The sequence below is a fragment of the Phoenix dactylifera genome, chromosome 16 (assembly GCF_009389715.1).
Source record: "Phoenix dactylifera cultivar Barhee BC4 chromosome 16, palm_55x_up_171113_PBpolish2nd_filt_p, whole genome shotgun sequence".
NCBI lineage: Eukaryota > Viridiplantae > Streptophyta > Magnoliopsida > Arecales > Arecaceae > Phoenix > Phoenix dactylifera.
Window position 1 is genome coordinate 10,751,515 of NC_052407.1, and position 18,637 is coordinate 10,770,151.

The following is an 18,637-nucleotide window of genomic DNA, read 5'->3' on the forward strand; positions in this document are numbered from 1 at the left end:
GGCCGTGGCACGTCCCGTCTATCCAAAAAAAAATAGCCGTTATGGATGGCCCATAACGGCTATTTGTGGCTTTTTACCCATTTTGCCCCTCCTAACAGCCATAAAACGGCTAATTTGAGGGGTATTTTGGGGAAAAAAATTGGAGTCATATAAATACCCCTTTCCTCTTTCATTCTCATCACATCAAACCAACTCTTTTCTCCTTCTCTACTACTACTATTTCTCTCTTCTAGCAATATTTAGCAAGTGCTCTAGGCTTTTAGCAATTTAATTTTTAGTTTGCATTTAGCAAATATTCAAGTGCTATACAAGAGGAGGTTCTTGTTGAGAAGTTAAAAGTACAAGAGAAAGAGAAGGTCACTCCTTGTTGAGAGCACAAAAGGAAGCTCACAAATCTCGGCTCTACTTCTGGTTCTCTACTCAATTCCTCCTTGTGGTTAGTTTTTATTTTTTGCATTCATCAATTTAGATATGTCATCTTATGATGAAAGTTATTTTGACATTTCTCCTATTTCTGAGGGAGAAGAACCTAATCCCCAATCCCATGTTCCTAGTTCTTCTAGAACCAGTGAACCGAGTGAAGATCAAACCTCTTCAAGATAAAAGTGGATATGATACAACATTCTCTGATGATAATGATACAAACACTACTGCATAGTGAATACTGATGATTAGTAAGATTTTGATCATTTATTTTTAATTTTTAATTTTTTATAATTGTACATTTTTATTGTTTTAATTGTTAAAGTGAGTCATCTTTATTTTTTCTCCTTTCTTATTGTATTCTGGAGGTCAGACCAAACCTCCCTTCATGTACCATTTTGATTTAAATTAATAAACTAGTAGGGGTCTATACCAAACCCCCCACCATTAAGATGGCTTTATATTAATAAATCCTTAGTTCCCAACATTTATTAATTTATTAAAAAAATTATAAATAAAAAATTTTATTCCCATTTATTTTAAGGGGGACGAGCCGTGCCTGGCCCGGCCCAGGCCCTTGTGGGTCGTGCAGGGCCCGGTTCAGGCCCTTATGGGCCGTTCCGGACTAGCCCGCGGGCCGTGCCGTGCTTGGCCTACGAATCGTGCCAATCCAGGCCCTTATGGGCCATGCCGGACTCGGCCCACGGGCCAGAAATCCTTAACCCAGCCGGGGCCCCTTTTATGAGCTGTGCCTAGCACGGCCTGTTACTGTAGGCACGGCCCGCTTCATGCCAGGCCATGGGCGGCCCGGCCCAATGCCCATCTCTACTTACATTGCTGCACAAGCATGAGGAGAGGTGCCTTTGGAAAGTTAATGGTGCTTTCCTTTTTTTTTTCCCTTTTTTTTTTGTTTTTTCTTTTTTTGTTGTGTTGACTGTGGAGTCCACGCAGTGGAAACTTTCGATTCCAGCTCCAACCCTAGTTCACGGCATGGGAGACTTCAAGATTTTATGTCACCATGCGGCGGAATTCGTGCGACTTGACGATAGGAATTGGCATCCGACTTGCTTCCGACTTTTTTATGTTGTCATCCGCTTTATCCTTGACATTGTATGAAGTGCGATTAGATCTATATGGTGGGCATCCTCTCGCACAAAGATATATAGAGGCTTTTGTTTTCTTTAGTACTTCGTCAATTACATCCTCAATCATACTACTTTGCATTGTATATTGTCGAAGTCAAAATGGAGGGGGCCACCTTAATACTACATTCCACCTTGTCTCTCGGTAAATGAGCAAAAGGCTGCTGTTAGTCATCACCACAAAACTGCTCGAGCTGTGCAATTAGTGCTCTAGAGATTAGGAGGGATGAGCAAAAGGCTATTGTTAGTTGCTACCGAAAAAAAAAACTGCTAGACCTGTTAACCGTCTGTGCAATTACTGCTCTATAGAGATTAGGAGGGGGCAAAACCCACCCAGCAGAAGGATAAAAACATTTACAGAGTGGTTGTCAAGATGATGTATGTACATTCGCACCCTCCAACTTCCTAATCCTCTATGCTCTGAATCTCACCCATCATTATTCGGTTACTAACCACGTTAAAACCTAAAACCGATGCACTCACCTTCTTCCCTTTCTTCCCCTTTTTCTTGCCTCCTCCGCCTTTGGCTGCCGCCTGGTTTCCGGCTTCCGGATCTGCGTCCATGTCCCCGATGTCTGAACTGTTCGACTTACCATGTCCCGGACCATCAGCACGTGTGCTGCACGCCCTTCGATCTTGGAATGCCATTTCAATGACGTCAGATGATAGGAACTCTTTGCAGTTGAGGAACTTATCGATGAACTCATGGTTGCGATCCAATGAACCAAGGTTTTCTCTCAGGAGCATTTCAGCCTCTGATGATGATTGCTTTATGCAAAATTCCAAGAAGCTCATATCTGAGACAATAGAAGCAGCAAACAAACAGTATCAGTAGTCATTGCTCATTTGTAGATCAAATGAAGGGAAAGCATGTATTCAAGGTTTAACGTCAGGCAGTTCAATAATGGTACCATTTGTCCCGGTTAGCCTGATCCACTCACTCTCGCACCAGTCTCTGAAGTCCATTGCCTCTGGGGGGAAAAAATGAAACTTTAGACAAACACAAGAACCTTCCAAATGGAGAGAGTCCATTTCATGATAAGCTCTACCTGAATGCTTGGTTGCTGAAACCCTCCGTTTTGCAGCTGACAGACCACCAGCAGGCGACGATGAAAGAGCATGTTCCACAGGTCTGCCACCTGATGCTTTTTGATGGTTTAATGCTGCTCCAGGCGTTCCTTTCGCAGAAGTGCCTTTAGCTCCCCAACTGTTAGGGTTGAGGGACGGGAAATCCGACCTGCTTACGAGCAATTCTATTATTGTTAATAGCAACATTCCAGAACTTGGAACTGGTAAATAAGTTATTCACGACAAAATTTATCCCTACTACTAAAGCATCACATCGTATTGACATGGACTTGCAATAGTCATACAAATTATTGATCAAGGTTAAGGTTTGTGTCCTTTTAATTGAAGAAAAAAGATACTGACATTTGAAACTATTGCTGTACATGCGAGTAAGGTAGTTTAGACCTAGAGCAACAAATCTTACTGAGATTGAAGAGGGAATACAATATTGAATTAAATAGCAATCTAATGGCCATTTATTGCATCAAAAACTAGGAATTTTTAGTTTCAATAACCCAGAAGATGTGTAGGCAATAATTTCAAAACAGAGAACAATGGAGGGGGGAGGGAGGGAGGGGAGAGATTTAGAAAAAGGAAAAGGGAAAAGGGGGAGGAAGAATGATTCATTAAGTAAATAAGCAAATGCATGAGGTTCTCCATTTTCCCATGTTATCGAGTACATTAAATGATGTGAAACAGTACCTAAAATCCTTCACTTGGAAAGCCTTCTTCTGAGAACATGATGAAAAAAAGGGCAAGGAATCTTTACAAATTTCACGAAATTTGTCTCGACCCTTGAGAGAAGGAAAAGAATTCTAACATGTACAATATAAACAAAGTGAAGATAGATACTGCTACCACACGTGCGATACAAGAATAGGGTAAACCTAGACTAAAATCATTCACAGCATCAAGAAACACATGAAATCAGTACATCCACGGTATATATCACCTGCGAGTACAGCAGGGATCAGTATGCACTAGGATTGGTAAATAGGGGCCAGACGGCCTAGTGTCATGCCAAACATAGGCTATTGATTTCATAATGCTTGATGCCCCTTTTTTTACTTTTTTATTGTACATTTGTACCAAGGCATGCCAATCCTATACTACCCCTGTACCGAGATACCTACTGTACCAGCCAGTGACCATTATGAGTCCATACTCGGATTTTTAAGCCATTGACAAGAACCAATTTAGTTCAAGCAGCAGAACAAAATATATTTACAACAAATACAGCATGCTAAAAGCTTAAAAATATGTCGATCAGTTCATCATCATATTATTTCAAAAAGAGAGTTAGTCTTCAAGAAAACTATTATGGAGGAGTGTCGACAGCCATTTTCATTAGGCAACTGCACCAGTAACTAATACGTATCAAGTTACAAGGATGCCGCACTGAGGGGTCAGATGTGGACAGAATACAATATATGGCCTGGAGCCAAACATGAAAAGGGAATGAGCGCACATGGAGCAAGAACAAGTATGAACAGTAAGGCAGCAATAAGGGGCTGTGGCATGAGAGGGAAGGCCGAGCTACGATCATAGAGACCTAATGTCAAACTGGATGACCAGAAAGGATGACTCAAGGATCCAAGAAGAAACCAATAAAGTCTATCCTCTCTTGGTGCTTCCATTGAATGCTTCTGATCAAGGCAAGTTGAACCGAGGCGAACTGGCCGGTTCCACCCAAACCGAGCGGACCCGGTCTCCGACTTGGTTGGTTCGGCAGTAAAAAACGGTTCCGGCCCTCCCGGTTGGTTCGGCAGTAAAAAACGGTTCCGGCTCTCCGGCCCCTAGAGGGCCGGAACCTAATTGGCTCTGGCCGGAATCGGACAGTTCCGTCCAGTTCGAACTGGTACTGACCCGTACTAGACGCCGACCGGTATGGGTCTTGATACTGATTCGGCCAACCTTGCTTTTGATGCACTAAACATTTATATCTACCTTTTTTATGATGTCCACCTAAGCATCATTATCTCTATATGCTCAGGCTCATTTGCCCTCCCCAATGCAAAACATTCAGGTCCATAAATTTAAAGTTTGTCAAGTAGCTCTTTTAGAAGATCAATCATCGTATAGGTATTCCAAGATAGAAGACACACTCATATATCTCAAAGTTGTTGGCATATTCAAACCATAATAACCAAGAGAGTGCTCCGCCGAAGCATATTACTCAAGCTGGAGACAGAGAATGAGAAAATCCTAGCATACTCCTAGCTGTTCGGAAAGATGCATAAAAGGTAGCATGCTAGTGAAATTAACAATATGCGGAATGATTCAATTGTACAAATACAACCAGTTTTTAAAAGAAAAAAAATATTTTGCTAAGAATGATGAGATTGAACATTCAATAAGACTATTTCAAGTAAACATGGTAAATGAGAACAATATAAAAGGCAGAAAGCTGAGTGCTAAATGCATAGTCAGCATTGTCAAACTCAACATAGAATGCTGTAAATTTATTGCTAGTTCCAACCAAGACTTGGATGTCGCACTTTGAGATCCAATAAGGATAAAACATAAAGCATGTGTTTTCATGGTTCAACTAAATCAAAGAATATTCTGAATTTCTGCTAATATGGAGATAAAAGATGCAGCACCAAAAAATTAATGGTTAAAATCACCAATGTTTAGTCTCCTCGCTGCAATTTTCAATGTTAAGTTGGTAATATCATAAAATATGAAAAGTTTTTGGCATATGATCATAGAATTAGGATACTAAATAAATTTCACCATGAAATAGGTTGTGGCTATGAATAGCAACAGAGAAAGGCCAAAAACAGTATAAGTTCATAAGACAAGCAAAGAAAGTGGTTATGATTAATGCACAAGACAACTAGTGAAAGTTGAAAGTTAACACCAAGTACTTACTGCTTTGTTTCCTGTTTTGTTTGTTCAAGAGGACCCCAAAATAGATCATCTTCAGTTCTAGATTTCGATTGAGTGGACACATGCAAAGGGGTTCGGATAGGTGCTGCAGCCTTGGAAGGAGATGATCCAGGAATCGGCCAAGAAGATCCACTTCCATGACAACTGCGGTTTGATTGGACTTTTGCAGGAGCTTGTATTGGAATTTGCTGTTGGACAGACACTGACTTCTTTTCCTGTTCCCTCTGAATCTCTCTTAATGATGTGGGTTTCTGAATTCTACCAGAGTCCGTGGACCATGCTGGAGCAGGTGCAGAGTTTGCCTGATCCCCCTTCCAAGGAACAAAATCTCCTAACGATGGAGCTGTGGGTGGAGCCGGCAATGTCTCCTTCTCTTGCTGTGCCGGACGAGTACTTTTGCCCTTTTCAGTAGGAATTGAGGGACCAGAAAGATCAGCTGACCCAACCGGTGATGGGGCTTTAACCGCAGCACCTTTGGCCTTGGATGCCTTTCTACGGCTTTTCTTAGTGTCTTTGGCCTCAACAAAATCATCATCATCAACAGCTGATGTGTCAACTTGGGCACGCACTGGTGAAGGAGGTAAAAATGACCCTTTAATATTACTACCATTATCTTTATCTACTTCACTTGACTTGGCCAAAACTTCTTCTGCCAATAAATCATGCAACTGGCTCTTCCTGCTCTTGGAATTCAATGTATTGTCTGAGTTTCCCAAAGCAGATGGACAGGTTCCACCTAGAACAGTATCTTTACTGGATTTATGCTCCAGGTTGGCAGCAATCCCAGTCCAGGGGGTTTGTGAAGGACTACTTGCTGGGATGACCTTAGCCGCAACTTCAGAAGCCATTATTTCTCTCTGTGCCCTTAGCTGTTCCTCCTGTTGAATTTCTAGCAACGATTTAGTCCTTAGCCCTGGAGCAGGTTTCCAAGCTCGATGACTAGAAGTTGTTGGTGCATTGAATGTTGATGTTCCTTCTCCCTGTTCAGCTTCCCCTCCAACAGCTTCAGACTCGTTGGCTAAAATGTATTCCGAAGATGAAAGATGAGATCTTTGAGAATCCAGAGGTTCAGTGGAATGTACAACAGAATTTTCTTTTCCTGTTACCAGTGAAGTCACACAAAGAGATTCTCCCGCATCGGCTTGCCCCATTGATTTAGTTCCACCAGCATTCAAACCTTCAGTTTCAAAATCTAGTTTTAACAGCTGGCAAGGAATTGTCTTTGATGATCCCTTCCCAACATCTGAAGCAAATTGTGCCTTTGAATTCTTTTGTTTTTTTGATTTTTTCTCCAAAGCCTTCCTTGCCTCCCGTATTTCTACATTTTTTGTTTCTTTTGTTAATGGTATTTCAATATGGCAGTCAGGGATGTTTTCTGAAGAAATCTTCATATCATGAACTTGATTGGAGATAGAAAACGCAAAATCAGATGATTTAGGACCATCCAGTGAAGACTCAAGACGGGTCACCACTTCAGAACTAGCTGATGTCACAAGTTCGGTAGTTTCATGTATTGTTCTATATTCATCTAGGCTATGGTCACTCCTCTGCGGAACAAAAACCTCTTGTTCATGCTTCTCTGTGGCCTCTGATAGAGGCAGACTATCTGCCATTACTGGTGTTGCTGCAGCATCAGAGTTAGGGATATCCTCACTCTCTCGTGAAAGAGAAGCATCCCATTCTTTTGTATTTGCTGTATGATCAAATATCTGATGAGACAAGTGTAGAGACGAGGGCCCAGAGCTCACCAAGCAACTGTCATCCTGGGCACCTTGCAAATTCATACCTGGAGGATAGGATGGTTGTCCATCCTGCAAGTTATGGACTGGCATCTGCTGATTAACTTGAAGCACCTCATGTACTCTTTGAAGCCCAAGATGATCCATAGGAGTATTGCCTGATGGAATAGCACCATGTGCTTGCCCATAGGAAGGATCACCAGAATGTCGATGAGGTTGATGTGCAGATAAGACTTGGGAAAGAAAGTGCTGCTGCTGCTGCAGCAATAGCTGCTGCTGCTTCTGCTCTTGTTCCTGCTGCTGTTTGAGCAGTAACATCTTATCCAGCAGAGAGAGTTGAGCGAGAACAGGGGCCTGAGAAGGCAACTGAAGTTGTGACAGCAGATACTGTTGCTGCAGTAAACTTAGCAGGTTTGGATCTTGAGGCAACTCAGAAGATAGCAGTTTCTCAGGTGGAACCAAGCCAGAAGAATGATCACCAGGTTGGGTGAATAAAGCAGACAAAGGTGGCTGATTTTGGGGTTGCAACATCTGCTGTTGAAGTCCTAACGCGATCTGGGAAGGAAGATGCTGATTGTGGTGCATGTCTAGCATATCTTTGGAGATCTCCATGCCGCCATGAATGGTATTATTCATAGATCGTGCATCAGGAAAGTTTGACCATGAAGGTATGCCAGAATTAACAGCCGATGATGGAGATTTGTCTGCTGCAGAATGCAGGATAGACACCAAGTCCACATGCTGAGGGGATTGTAGAATTTGTTGAGAATTGTCCCCCGTTGGAGGCAGCAGTTTTGAATATGGTTTAGAAGGATCTGAGATCATATCCAACTTCGGTGCTATAGATGAGACATCCCTCCCTGACCAATATGGAAGAGGATTGGGTAATGACCTCTGCCTGTCCAACAAACTTCTCTGGGCCAAGATGTAATTCACATCACTCCCAATTTCTCCTCCTACTGAGGGTAAATTGCCAGATATGCTCCTTCCATGATCTTGCATACCTGCAAGGTGTGAAGTAAAATGAGGAAAAAAAATAATTAATCTACAAGCTAGATTGCATGATCAAGCATGTTAAAAAGATCGAGGGGCAAGATAATGCTAAAATAACAAACATGAAACAAAAATCATTTTTTTAAAAATCGCCAACCAACAGATGTGATAAGGTTTGCTTATCTCTATATATCTTTTTAATTGACTTTTGGTGACATAACAAACCTCCAGAGAAAGAAAAATTTTCTGATGGAGAACTGCCCATGCTACCAGACATGAGGGACTCTAAAAACCGATTCTGTGCTTCAGTTGCCATATCATGCCTGTTTCTTTGCCCATTCTTAAGAAACTCAAGCTCATCCAAACCTGCATGAATATTACCAGGACTGACAAATTTCCCCCTCAGAGATGCCTCTGCTACATCATTCTGCTTAACTACACCAAAACCAGGTGGAGGCCTTGCCTTCGCCCGTAAATGTGGCATAACATCTCCAAGTGATGAGAAAGGGGCATCAGCTGGAGCACTTGCAAGCCGAACCTGCAAGTCAATACCAAAATATCCAGCCTCGAACCACCCGATCAGATCACTTCCAGAAAAGGGGCCTTGAATTTGACCTTGCGGATCTTTGTAATAGAGGGATAGGTCTTCTGGAGAAGTATGTGGCTGCAATGTTCTTGCAGTTAATGTATCCCTGGAACTAAAAGGAGCTTCATGACCAAGCATAACATTGACTTTACTTTCCCGGTCCCAGACTTCAGATGATTGCCGTGTAATTTTGTAATCACTTTTCATTCCTGAATGAAAACCAAGTCCATCAAAGTTTTTCCAGGGAGTTTCATCACTATAGAAAGATGAGGCGATAGATGTACCATTTTTATGCTCATATTCCACATCTCCATGGAGATGGGACCAGCTCGAATCAGATGTTCTTGACCCAACTTCAGAAGAAAAGTCCTTCTGATCATGAATTGATCTGTGAGTGCGATCTCCAAATGATTGAGATTTTTGCGGGACAACATAATGTGATAAAGAATTTTCCATCCCAGTCTCATCTGCCTTTGGAAGATTAATTGCTGAATCTGAAAAGCAAACAACCATGAATATTAAAATGGAATTTGTATAGGCGGTAACCCAACAAAGCAGAAGACACCATTAAGTAATATATCAAAATCAGCAAGTCAAAATACAGCATATATATATATATATGCCAGAGAATATATGGAGTAAGAATACTCTAAAAACCGTGGCAGGAGAAAACATCTTTTTCATTTTCATATCAGATGAAAGCAAAATTTACATAGAGCCCCATATAAGAGGCAGGCATGTTCATTCAAGTCAAGGACCGAACCATCCCAAACCAGGCAGTTAGGGGTGTGCCGAACTAGATTGGTCCGTTACTGGGACAGTCTGGCCAGTCAAAACGGTATAAAACCTCTCCCCGTCTCCAAATCTCCCCTGAATACCTCTTGCCTCTCCCCTCCCATCTCTCCAGAACCTCCTCTCCCCTCTATCCTCTCTCCCATCTCCTGATCTTCCCCTCCCGCCGCCGCCTCCTCCAACCTCTGCTCCAGATACTGATCCTCCGCTCTTTGGAGGACAATCTTCGTTCACCCTCCAACAACACCACCATTCATGGCAAGGGACTCGTCCACTGCCTTGGGCACTTCAAGCTCATCCTCCTGACATAGACACTGGGATCTCCATGGCCTGGTGAGTCCTCTCCCTCTCCTCCCTCTCTCCCAATCTTCTTCCCTTGCCTCCCCTCCGACCACTGCTATGGGTTTTGATCCTCCGCTCTCAGAAGGAAAACCCTACTACCCCCTCTAACGATGCTGCCATCCACAGCAGAGGCCTCGTCTATCGCCTCAGCCTCTTCAAGCAAATCCTCCTCAGATTGGCACCAGGATCTTCGTGGCCATGGCCAGGTGAGTCTTCTCCCCCCTCTCTCTCCCTCCCTCCATCTCCTTGCTCTCCCTCCTCTCCCTCTCCCCCACCATGGCTCCGATATGCGTCAGGTCGGTGCAATACACAACAATAATGTACTAAATTGGTAGCTGGCCGATACGACCCCCTATACCGGTTCGACAAACTTAAGTTATATTATCAATAGTCTAGTTTATCCCTTGCCCAAACAAACTTTTGCCGGTTTCAGCATTATTTGATGCTAAGGAGACAAGATTTTCAAACTAAAGCACCATATGTAACTTGGATGTTGGACCCAGAGAATGGTAGACTTGAAGATAGTATGATAATTGGAATAAAAATATAGAATTATATTCAAATAGAAACATGCTAAAGTTCAAAAGATGATGTTAGAATTGCAAGCCTTCAGCATTGCAAAATAATCTCTAGGGTTGTCAAAATTGGAACCTAGGCATCTTGGCAAGCCAGACCACTTAGGCAATGGCAGCATGAGCATTAATTTATTAAAACATAATATATATACGTTGTTTTCCTTGTTTTACATTTGTGTTTTGTGACTAATACTTATTTTAAATGAATTGGGAGAGAAAGTAACAAAAGGATAAGTAGAGCACTTCAGATGCCACCTACTCTTAACACTAGAGCACGAGAAAGTGCTTCACAGCCAATGGCCCATCATCCACCTTCATGCCTCAAACTAGAGGCCCCCCACCAATTCTCCAGTAAACAATCATTCTCCTCCGGTAATCTGTCGGCAACCATCGGACTGCCCAAATACCCCATAAAGGGTTTTTAGTTCCTCTTTGGTTTTTCCATCACACATCCACTTCTTGCCTTTCCTTCTTTTTTCTCTCTTTTCTTCTCTTCTTATTACTCTTCTTCTGCTTCTCTTTTGAAGTATCCTCCCCTTTTTTCTTCTTCTCTTTTGAATTATCTTTATTTTTTCTTCTTCTTTATCTCCTTTCTGTTCTCAATTTTAAAATCCTTCTTTTTTTTTCTCTTATTCCTCCCATTCTTCCCCTTCCACTTTGCATCTTCGTTAACCCTCTTTTCGTCTCTTTCCTATGTTTTCATCCTGCTTTTTTTCCTGGTTCTCTTCATTTCTTTTCCTTTATATACTTTTTTGTTCTTCACATCTTGCAATCTTTGGGATAAGAATATGAAATTTTATTTTACCTTATACCTTGTAACTTTTCATTTTTTTTTCCAGCGCATGCTTGTCAAATTTACTTTATAGGCCTGAACTTAACAATTTGCTTTTATTAACGCTTACTACTCTTTTATTTGAATTGGTGGATTGATATGCCAAGAGAGTATGCCTTGACTTTAACTAGTCTAAGTTCCAATTGACTATAATGGTTTATTCGGTTATTTATATTACGATTTGCAGAGAAAATAAGGTCTATCACATTGTTTTTAACCTTTTATGTATTTTTTTGCCCTTTTTAAAAATGGACTGCCCAAGTCACTAGGCAGCCCAACTTAAAACCTGTGCAGTTCCTAGGAGGTTCTAGGTCCCTGCCAACCAGAACTGCCTCACAACCTTGGCATTTTCCTTTACTAATAGAGGTTCTCACCTGAGGACACCTTTGGATCAGGTCCGTGTTGATGGAATTGTTTTTCATACAATGGACTCCCAAAATATAACCCTTTGCTATCGTCAGAATTAACTATTTTATAATCATCTCCAGCAGTTGGCAAATCTTCTCTACTCCCTGTACCAAAAAAAAAAAAAAAATATATATATATATATATATTAAAGGTAAACAATGAAACCACCAAAACATGAGTATAAGAGGATGATAGATGGCACCTAATTTAGTTTGTTTGGATGGGACAGCATCCGTAGAATTCCTTCCAACAGAACCATCTTTAGAAACCTGCGGCATTCCACTGCTTACAATATCCCCTTTATCAATTCCTTTCAAAATGACCTATCCAAAACTTACAAGGTAAGATGATGCCAAAACATTACAGAGCAGGATGATGCATACAACACAACAAATAGCTTAGTAAAAGAACAATAAAATTGATTACCGATTCTTCAGGAGTAGGAGCAGAAAGTGCCAGAGGCTCCAATGGTTCTTCCTGTGTCAGAGACTGAACTTCAATAAATCCATCTAAAGACATTTTAAAGCTTTTTACATCAGTCATTCTGAATATGTCAAGCAGTTTCATTCTACTATATCTTAGAGTAGAGGGATCTCCAGATGCACCATCAGACTTGTCAGAAACAGAAACTAAATGATATGGACGTGAAGCACCACTACTTAGGGTGCTCATACTAGAGTTAAACCTCCCACGACCAGCAGGGGAGACGGGAAATCCATTTTCCACTCTTCCTCTACCAGAGCCAAACATAGCGGATGGTTTGTTTGCTGGAGACTGACCATGCGAAGGCTCTCCTCTTCCACGACTGATCAAATAGTTAGACCTCCATGAACGAGAATAATGGTCCTCTCTTTCTGTATCCTTTCCATGATTGTTTACGTCCTTTCCATGACTAGCAAGACGAGGCAATCCTTTGTCACGAGATCCCTCAACATCTTTGCTAGAATCTGACCACTTTACACGCCAACTCTCTGACTCCTTATCATCAGGTCCCCAGCGTGTGTTCCATTTGCTCTCACGGCGTTGATCAAAATTGCCTTCCCTATTGCCCAAATCATTCCACCGCTCAGATGGGGGGCGGCGTGCTTCCCCAGAATGTCTAGATGAATTGTCCAACCAGCGCTCCATCTTGCGAGTATCACCAAGTTCCTTATCTCCCTCCCTCCAACGATCTCGATGAATAGCAGAGTTTGTTTCCCTTTCTTCATCATGCCAGCGATCACGACGCCCAGTTTCCGCATCATGCAAGGAAGGCCTGAAAACATCCTTTTTCTTTCCAGCATTATGAAGGTCTTCACCATTTCCTGATACCTTCACAGCATCTGGGCAATTACCATGGTGAGGACTAAATTCCTGCAAGTATCAAAATTGCAATAATACATATTATACTAGCATCAACGCATATAGCAAGCAGGCATTCTAATCTGGAAGTAAAACCACTCGGTGAAAAAACACCAATCATGATATAACGAAAACGCGATCTATGCAGCATCTCTTTTTGAAGCCTCCCTGCAAGAGTAAGGCAAACGAAAGGATCTGATGAAATACTTTACCCCAGACACTAGTCCAAGCTTATTATCCCCAGGCTTTGGAAGAAGCCATTGTGGAGAAAGAGGTATAGGGTTGTCAGATCCTTGCATGTCTGCAAAAATCAAAGAAGATCATGAGAGAAAGACAAATACTACTGCATTTAAAACATAAAAAAAGGAATATAAATGGCATCAAAATTAGTCAAAAAAGTACAGAAAACATATTAGACTGTTTCCCACATCATTGCACGATGCACATTACTACATGATAAATGTAATTCTGATTGGTAAACATACTACTTTATACCGTTTTTCAACATACAATATTTACCATATAGCATATTCACATGCTATTTGAGAAGGTATAAACTCTTTTAAATGTACATAATAGAAAACTACTACTGATAGTAGACTGTTGCATCATTGAAACCCATAGAATGTTTGCTCAATTATTTAGTCTCAATATTCTAAGATATTCAATTTGTTGCTCAAAAATTTATTACCAGACATTCATCATTGTATATAGCCTAGATCTTGCTGGCACAAGGTTTTCCCCTGACCGATTCTGATAGTTGCCTGATGCATATGACACCAGCATCTACTGGAAAACCTGAGTTTTTGTAATCATTTTTACGCTCTTACCTAGAATCTAAATGAGGTGCCAATCGGATGTGAAGTTACCAGGTATCCACCAAAGCTCCATATTTTGACACAGCTTTCATTTGCTAGTTGTCCAACAACCAACTGTACTGTTTAGTTTCTCCTGTTCCTCCAGCGATCAATCAACATCAGGTCACTTTGGTCCATCATATATTTATGCACATCATTTGTTTGGGAATTGCAATGAAATTTAAGATCTTAGGGCAATGGCTTAGCATAACTGTATGTCATAACCTTAAATAGTGGAATTTAAAGAATTTTGAAATATTGATGGCTTGCTCAACTTCTACTGGTGATAAAGTCACATCCTTCACACAGTGTATACATCTAAAGGTAAATGATTAACAAAGTATCAGCATCAATATCGCACGTGCGCATCAGCAATATCAAAATGATCTCAGCACAAATACACAGTTTATAATCAGACATAGATAACCTGTAATATTGAAGAACCAATAAGGATTCATCAAGTTCAACACAAATGACCAACACCACGTCAAGCCAAGAAAATTTTTGGCAAGGCCCACTACAGTAAGGTGCAGCAATGCCTGGGATTAAAACAGTTTGAAGCAGCGCATTCCAAGAGACTACAAATCTCTTTTCAACTACTCTAAGAGTCAAAGATGATGGTAAAATCCACCAGAGTTGATCCACCAGTTAGATGTTCTGGCTAACAATGAATTTTATGATCAAGATCGTAGTAAAAAATAGCATATCAAGTGCCAGCAAAATGTTCCGCTCATTTTTCCTCCCCTCACATAACTACAATCAGTAAAACCATTTATCTCTAACAAAACATCAACAGCCTCATCCAAATATTCATCAAGCCAGCTCTTAAAAAAAAAACAAAGGGTTATAGAATGACAAAACCTACATATGTGATGTTATGAATTTAAGTTATCTATTTTTATGACAAAATTAATTTTTCAACACAAATGAGCATAAGTAATTGCATCAGTTTGCTTTGAAGAAAATATTTATTCCTAGGTCAATACCCTCTCTTCTCAAATTGCTGCTTGCATTTGTTGCCAGCCCTTGACGGTCCTGTTCACTTGTCCCCTCCTTCCCCCAACAACCCTCTGCATGTGTCCATAGACCCCATATGCAGACAAACATTCAACCATCAAAAGTTCTTGGCTTTCTTGTAATACTTTTGATTTCTTCTCGAGGAAACCCCACTAACTCTGAAGAAGGCATCCGTATATACATATCTACTTAGGATGCAATTTTAACAAAAACATTTTTTCATAAAATAACCCCCAGAATTTCTTATATGCATACAACTGCAAATTCCTGCAAGGAAAATCACCCTAGTTCTATCTTCACCATTATCCTCCCAAAAAATAGGGCAAGAAAATAACTAATAGTATCAGGATAAACTATATTCCTATCTTGGAAGCTAAAACGTTCAACCCTTTCAGCCCATTTCTCACTACATCTAATTCAACCAGTCATTTCCACTCTCTTATGATATTTGAATTTTTATTTAATTTTCCATCATTAACTAAGAGAATGATATAGCGAAAGAAAGATGCCCTCTGGCTATCGTTTCTTAGTTTTCCCACAAGATTCCCACTCTTTGATCCTTAAAGATGCATTTGGTGATTCACAAGTTAGGTACCCTACATGCTAGGATCCACTACCAAAAGAAACACGACATCCAATGTCCTAATCCACAAGATGTTTCAAGATGAAAGCTACACTGCATAAGATGATGTTGGAAATATTGAAATTCTCAAGTATGTAAGTGGGATAATCGCCAAACAAGGATCAATTAATTGCAAAACATTCATCGGAAAATTGGAAATCTTTTGTAAAAGATATCAGCCTAAAGGCATTTATGTAGTAGGAGAGTAGCATTCTTGCACATAAGAAAGACACATGAGCATTTCAAACTTATAAGTACCTCCACCTACTCTCTTCTAGAGGAGAAGATGATCAAGTTGCCTTTTGAGGTCCTGTAGGTGATAAATATTCTTGTTTCCATCAGACATTTGACTCCCATAAGTTTCAAGTAGTGATGCTTGAGGCCAAGAAAAATTCAACCAATTCTTCAAGTTCATGAGAAAGAGTGTGTCACATCCTTTGTGAGCGAATCTCTTCACCTTAGGCTTCGTCGTAGTTCTATTTCACTTGGGCTGCGGCGTACCAACATATTAGGAACTTATCTTTGCAGTCATATTTTTTAAGGCAACAACCAGGGCTTAGCCCAATGGTTTAGTACCTTCCTCCTGGAGGTGATCTAAGTCCAATGATGCAACATCCGAGATTTCAAATAACGTGGTTGTAGATATTGTACAAGAAAAATAATCTAGTGAAGTTTAGATATGGACCGAAAACAGGATTAGTGATTGCATACATGTTTCCAAAAGAAAGATCAAGGAGACAATGGTGCTAGATGGAATTCTCCTTGCAAAATTAAGGAGGCTATTGATCATGGAAAAATGACAAGGATTAGCTGATCATCTATACTTAGCAGGATGGTTATTGGGATTTGGAATATGAATATACTAGGTTATAGGACGGTCACATTACCTGTTGGACTTACTCTCTTCACTGTTTGGCCTATATGCCAAGACGGTGGCCATATGCCAAGACAGTGGCCTATATGCCATCCTAATAGAGTTCAAACTGACTACGGATATCATATCACCGCGCGGGCGGGCGCACACACACTTATATACATATAGAGTACTTGTATGATTCACCATTAAAAAACAAAGACCATCTGATAAACATCATCAACAAGCAAAAAAAAATTTTTTAGTAGCATATCAATGATAAAAGGTCTCGAGATACGACGATACTAATATATCAAAACAGATGACTATATCAACTGTACTGCTTCCAACTGCAACTTTTCTTCACCAAATTGCTGCCATCATTTGTATGTAACAAAATTCTAAACAAGCACAATTTCATTCAATGGTACCCTGATTACAAACCTATCGATGTTCAGTGCGGTTCACTGAGCAGTGCAAAGAATTTCTACAGTTCAAACATTTCTGCCATGTCTTATAAAAGGAAGAGCATCAGGAAATGTTGCATGTAAGGGGCATGACATGCATGATTACCAGTGTTCAGATCAGTAAAGCTAACAAAATTTCAGCTTTTTCTTCTTCCACAGAACTTCAAAATCTAAGCTACAAACTCAATCAGGAAGCATAAAATGTACAAACATTTCCAAGATCGATGCTTAAAAAATAGAAGAAGTATGAGATCAAATACCAAAAGCGGCCACATTTCTTTCCGTATCAGGAAAAAAAGAACTCTTTAGAAACTAAAACCGAGAAAAACACAACAAATCAGCCAAAAAAAATAACCCCTAAAAACAAAAGGTTCGTCGCACGGCAAGAACAACGAGCTGGCATCCGAACCCCGAAGGAGCTGAATCGACATACCAGCTTGGGTTTTTATCTCCATATGAGCTAGGGTTTTATCTCCAGAGGAACGGAGAGATCAAAAACAAAAACAAAAAAAAAAAGAACTCGGTGGATTGGGGCTGGGGAGGGGCGGAGAGAAAAAAGAAACCTTTGGGGCTTTGATGCGGCGGAGGCTCCACGGCGAGGCCGTGGCGAGAATCGTCATTGTTCCGATTGGCCATCGTCAGCGGCGGAGTCGGCGGAGTCGGAGGCGAACGGAAACCCTTGGGAACTCGCTATTCTCTTCTCGGTGACTGCTCTCACGGGGGAGGAGGTGGGGAGAGAGCGGTGTGAACACGGGCGGATAAAAAAGCGGATGAGATTAGGGAACCCCCGCTTCGCCCCCGGCTTACGTTAGCCCATCCGGTCCAGAGCTGCCATCGTGTCCCGCCGTACAACACACCGATCGCATCCGTTCATCTCCACAAGGAGCACTGATCTAACGGTAGGAATCAGCCGGCGAGCAGCTCTTAGCCGTAAACGTGCGCCGGGCGAGCTTCTCTAACCCTAGCGGGCCTCCTTTGGGAATAAGTACGTACATAAACGCACCCAAACCTAGCCCGAATAAAGAACCCACGAAAGTTATTTCCAGGAGTTCCCAATGTGGGACCCTTTATTGGTCCTCTAGAGTTACAGTTTCCTTGCAGTTCGTTACTCCGTAACCAACTTCACCCACAGAAATACCCATTAACCGACGTGCAGGGGCCACGTGAATTGGATCCACGTGACATTGTAAGGCTGTGTGGGTGATTTTATTTGACTTGTTTGCTTTTTGACCCGCAGGTCTCGAACGCTTGGCCACAGTACTAAACTCCGTTAAAACGCCTCGCGAAGACAGAATTTTCGAGCTATTAACGTGATCGAAAAGAGATCGGACGCATAGGAAGTTATGAAACGAACGGTGGGAGATGGAGGTGGGGCAGCTTGCATGCGTTTGATGCGAGGCAACTTACCCTGCGGTCCATTGACCGGAACTGTGGTCAAGTTAAACACCGTCCGTGGAATCTCCGGGACTGGAGGGCGAACGCTGGCCCAGAACTTAAAAGCTCTTGAATGCTTGGTTTCCAAGCAAATGCGTATTCAGGTGATGAGACCGGGGGATGAGAGACGTGGAGCCAAAATGATTTGGTGTAACTAAGAAAAGTAAAAGCGAAAGGGAAAAGGAACATGAGGGCTTGAACCTAGGTGGGACCATGGAGCTCGCACCTTTATGGATGCTGCAAGAAGGGTGTTT

The 18,637-nt window shown here is 41.4% G+C and overlaps 1 protein-coding gene across 2 annotated transcripts; it reads right to left on the bottom strand.

The window, feature by feature from the left end:
* Positions 1-1,836: 1,836 nt before the first annotated feature.
* LOC103702708 (protein ESSENTIAL FOR POTEXVIRUS ACCUMULATION 1-like) lies at positions 1,837-17,698 on the bottom strand. Of its 2 annotated transcripts, XM_008785247.4 has the most exons (11): positions 17,513-17,698; positions 13,346-13,434; positions 12,219-13,145; positions 11,995-12,115; positions 11,759-11,896; positions 9,128-9,337; positions 8,483-9,052; positions 5,508-8,268; positions 2,615-2,802; positions 2,477-2,536; positions 1,837-2,362 (listed from the first exon to the last, which is right to left on the bottom strand). In XM_008785247.4, the coding sequence occupies exons 1-11, from the start codon at positions 17,583-17,585 to the stop codon at positions 1,971-1,973; spliced, it is 5,529 nt and encodes a 1,842-aa protein (XP_008783469.2). In that variant the 5' UTR covers positions 17,586-17,698; the 3' UTR covers positions 1,837-1,970. The 2 variants fall into 2 exon arrangements, with proteins under 2 accessions (XP_008783469.2, XP_026658662.2); XM_026802861.2 differs by lacking the exon at positions 11,759-11,896.
* Positions 17,699-18,637: the final 939 nt, after the last annotated feature.

What these genes read in the sequence shown, in the direction of transcription:
- LOC103702708 (XM_008785247.4), bottom strand. Translation starts at nt 17,585, where the DNA reads ATGGCCAATCGGAACAATGACGATTCTCGCCACGGCCTCGCCGTGGAG. An exon ending in ACAAAACAGGAAACAAAGCA is followed by an intron (nt 2,803 to 5,507) that starts GTAAGTACTTGG and finishes GCTCGTAAGCAG; the next exon opens with GTCGGATTTCCCGTCCCTCA. An exon ending in TTCAGCAACCAAGCATTCAG is followed by an intron (nt 2,537 to 2,614) that starts GTAGAGCTTATC and finishes TTTTCCCCCCAG; the next exon opens with AGGCAATGGACTTCAGAGAC.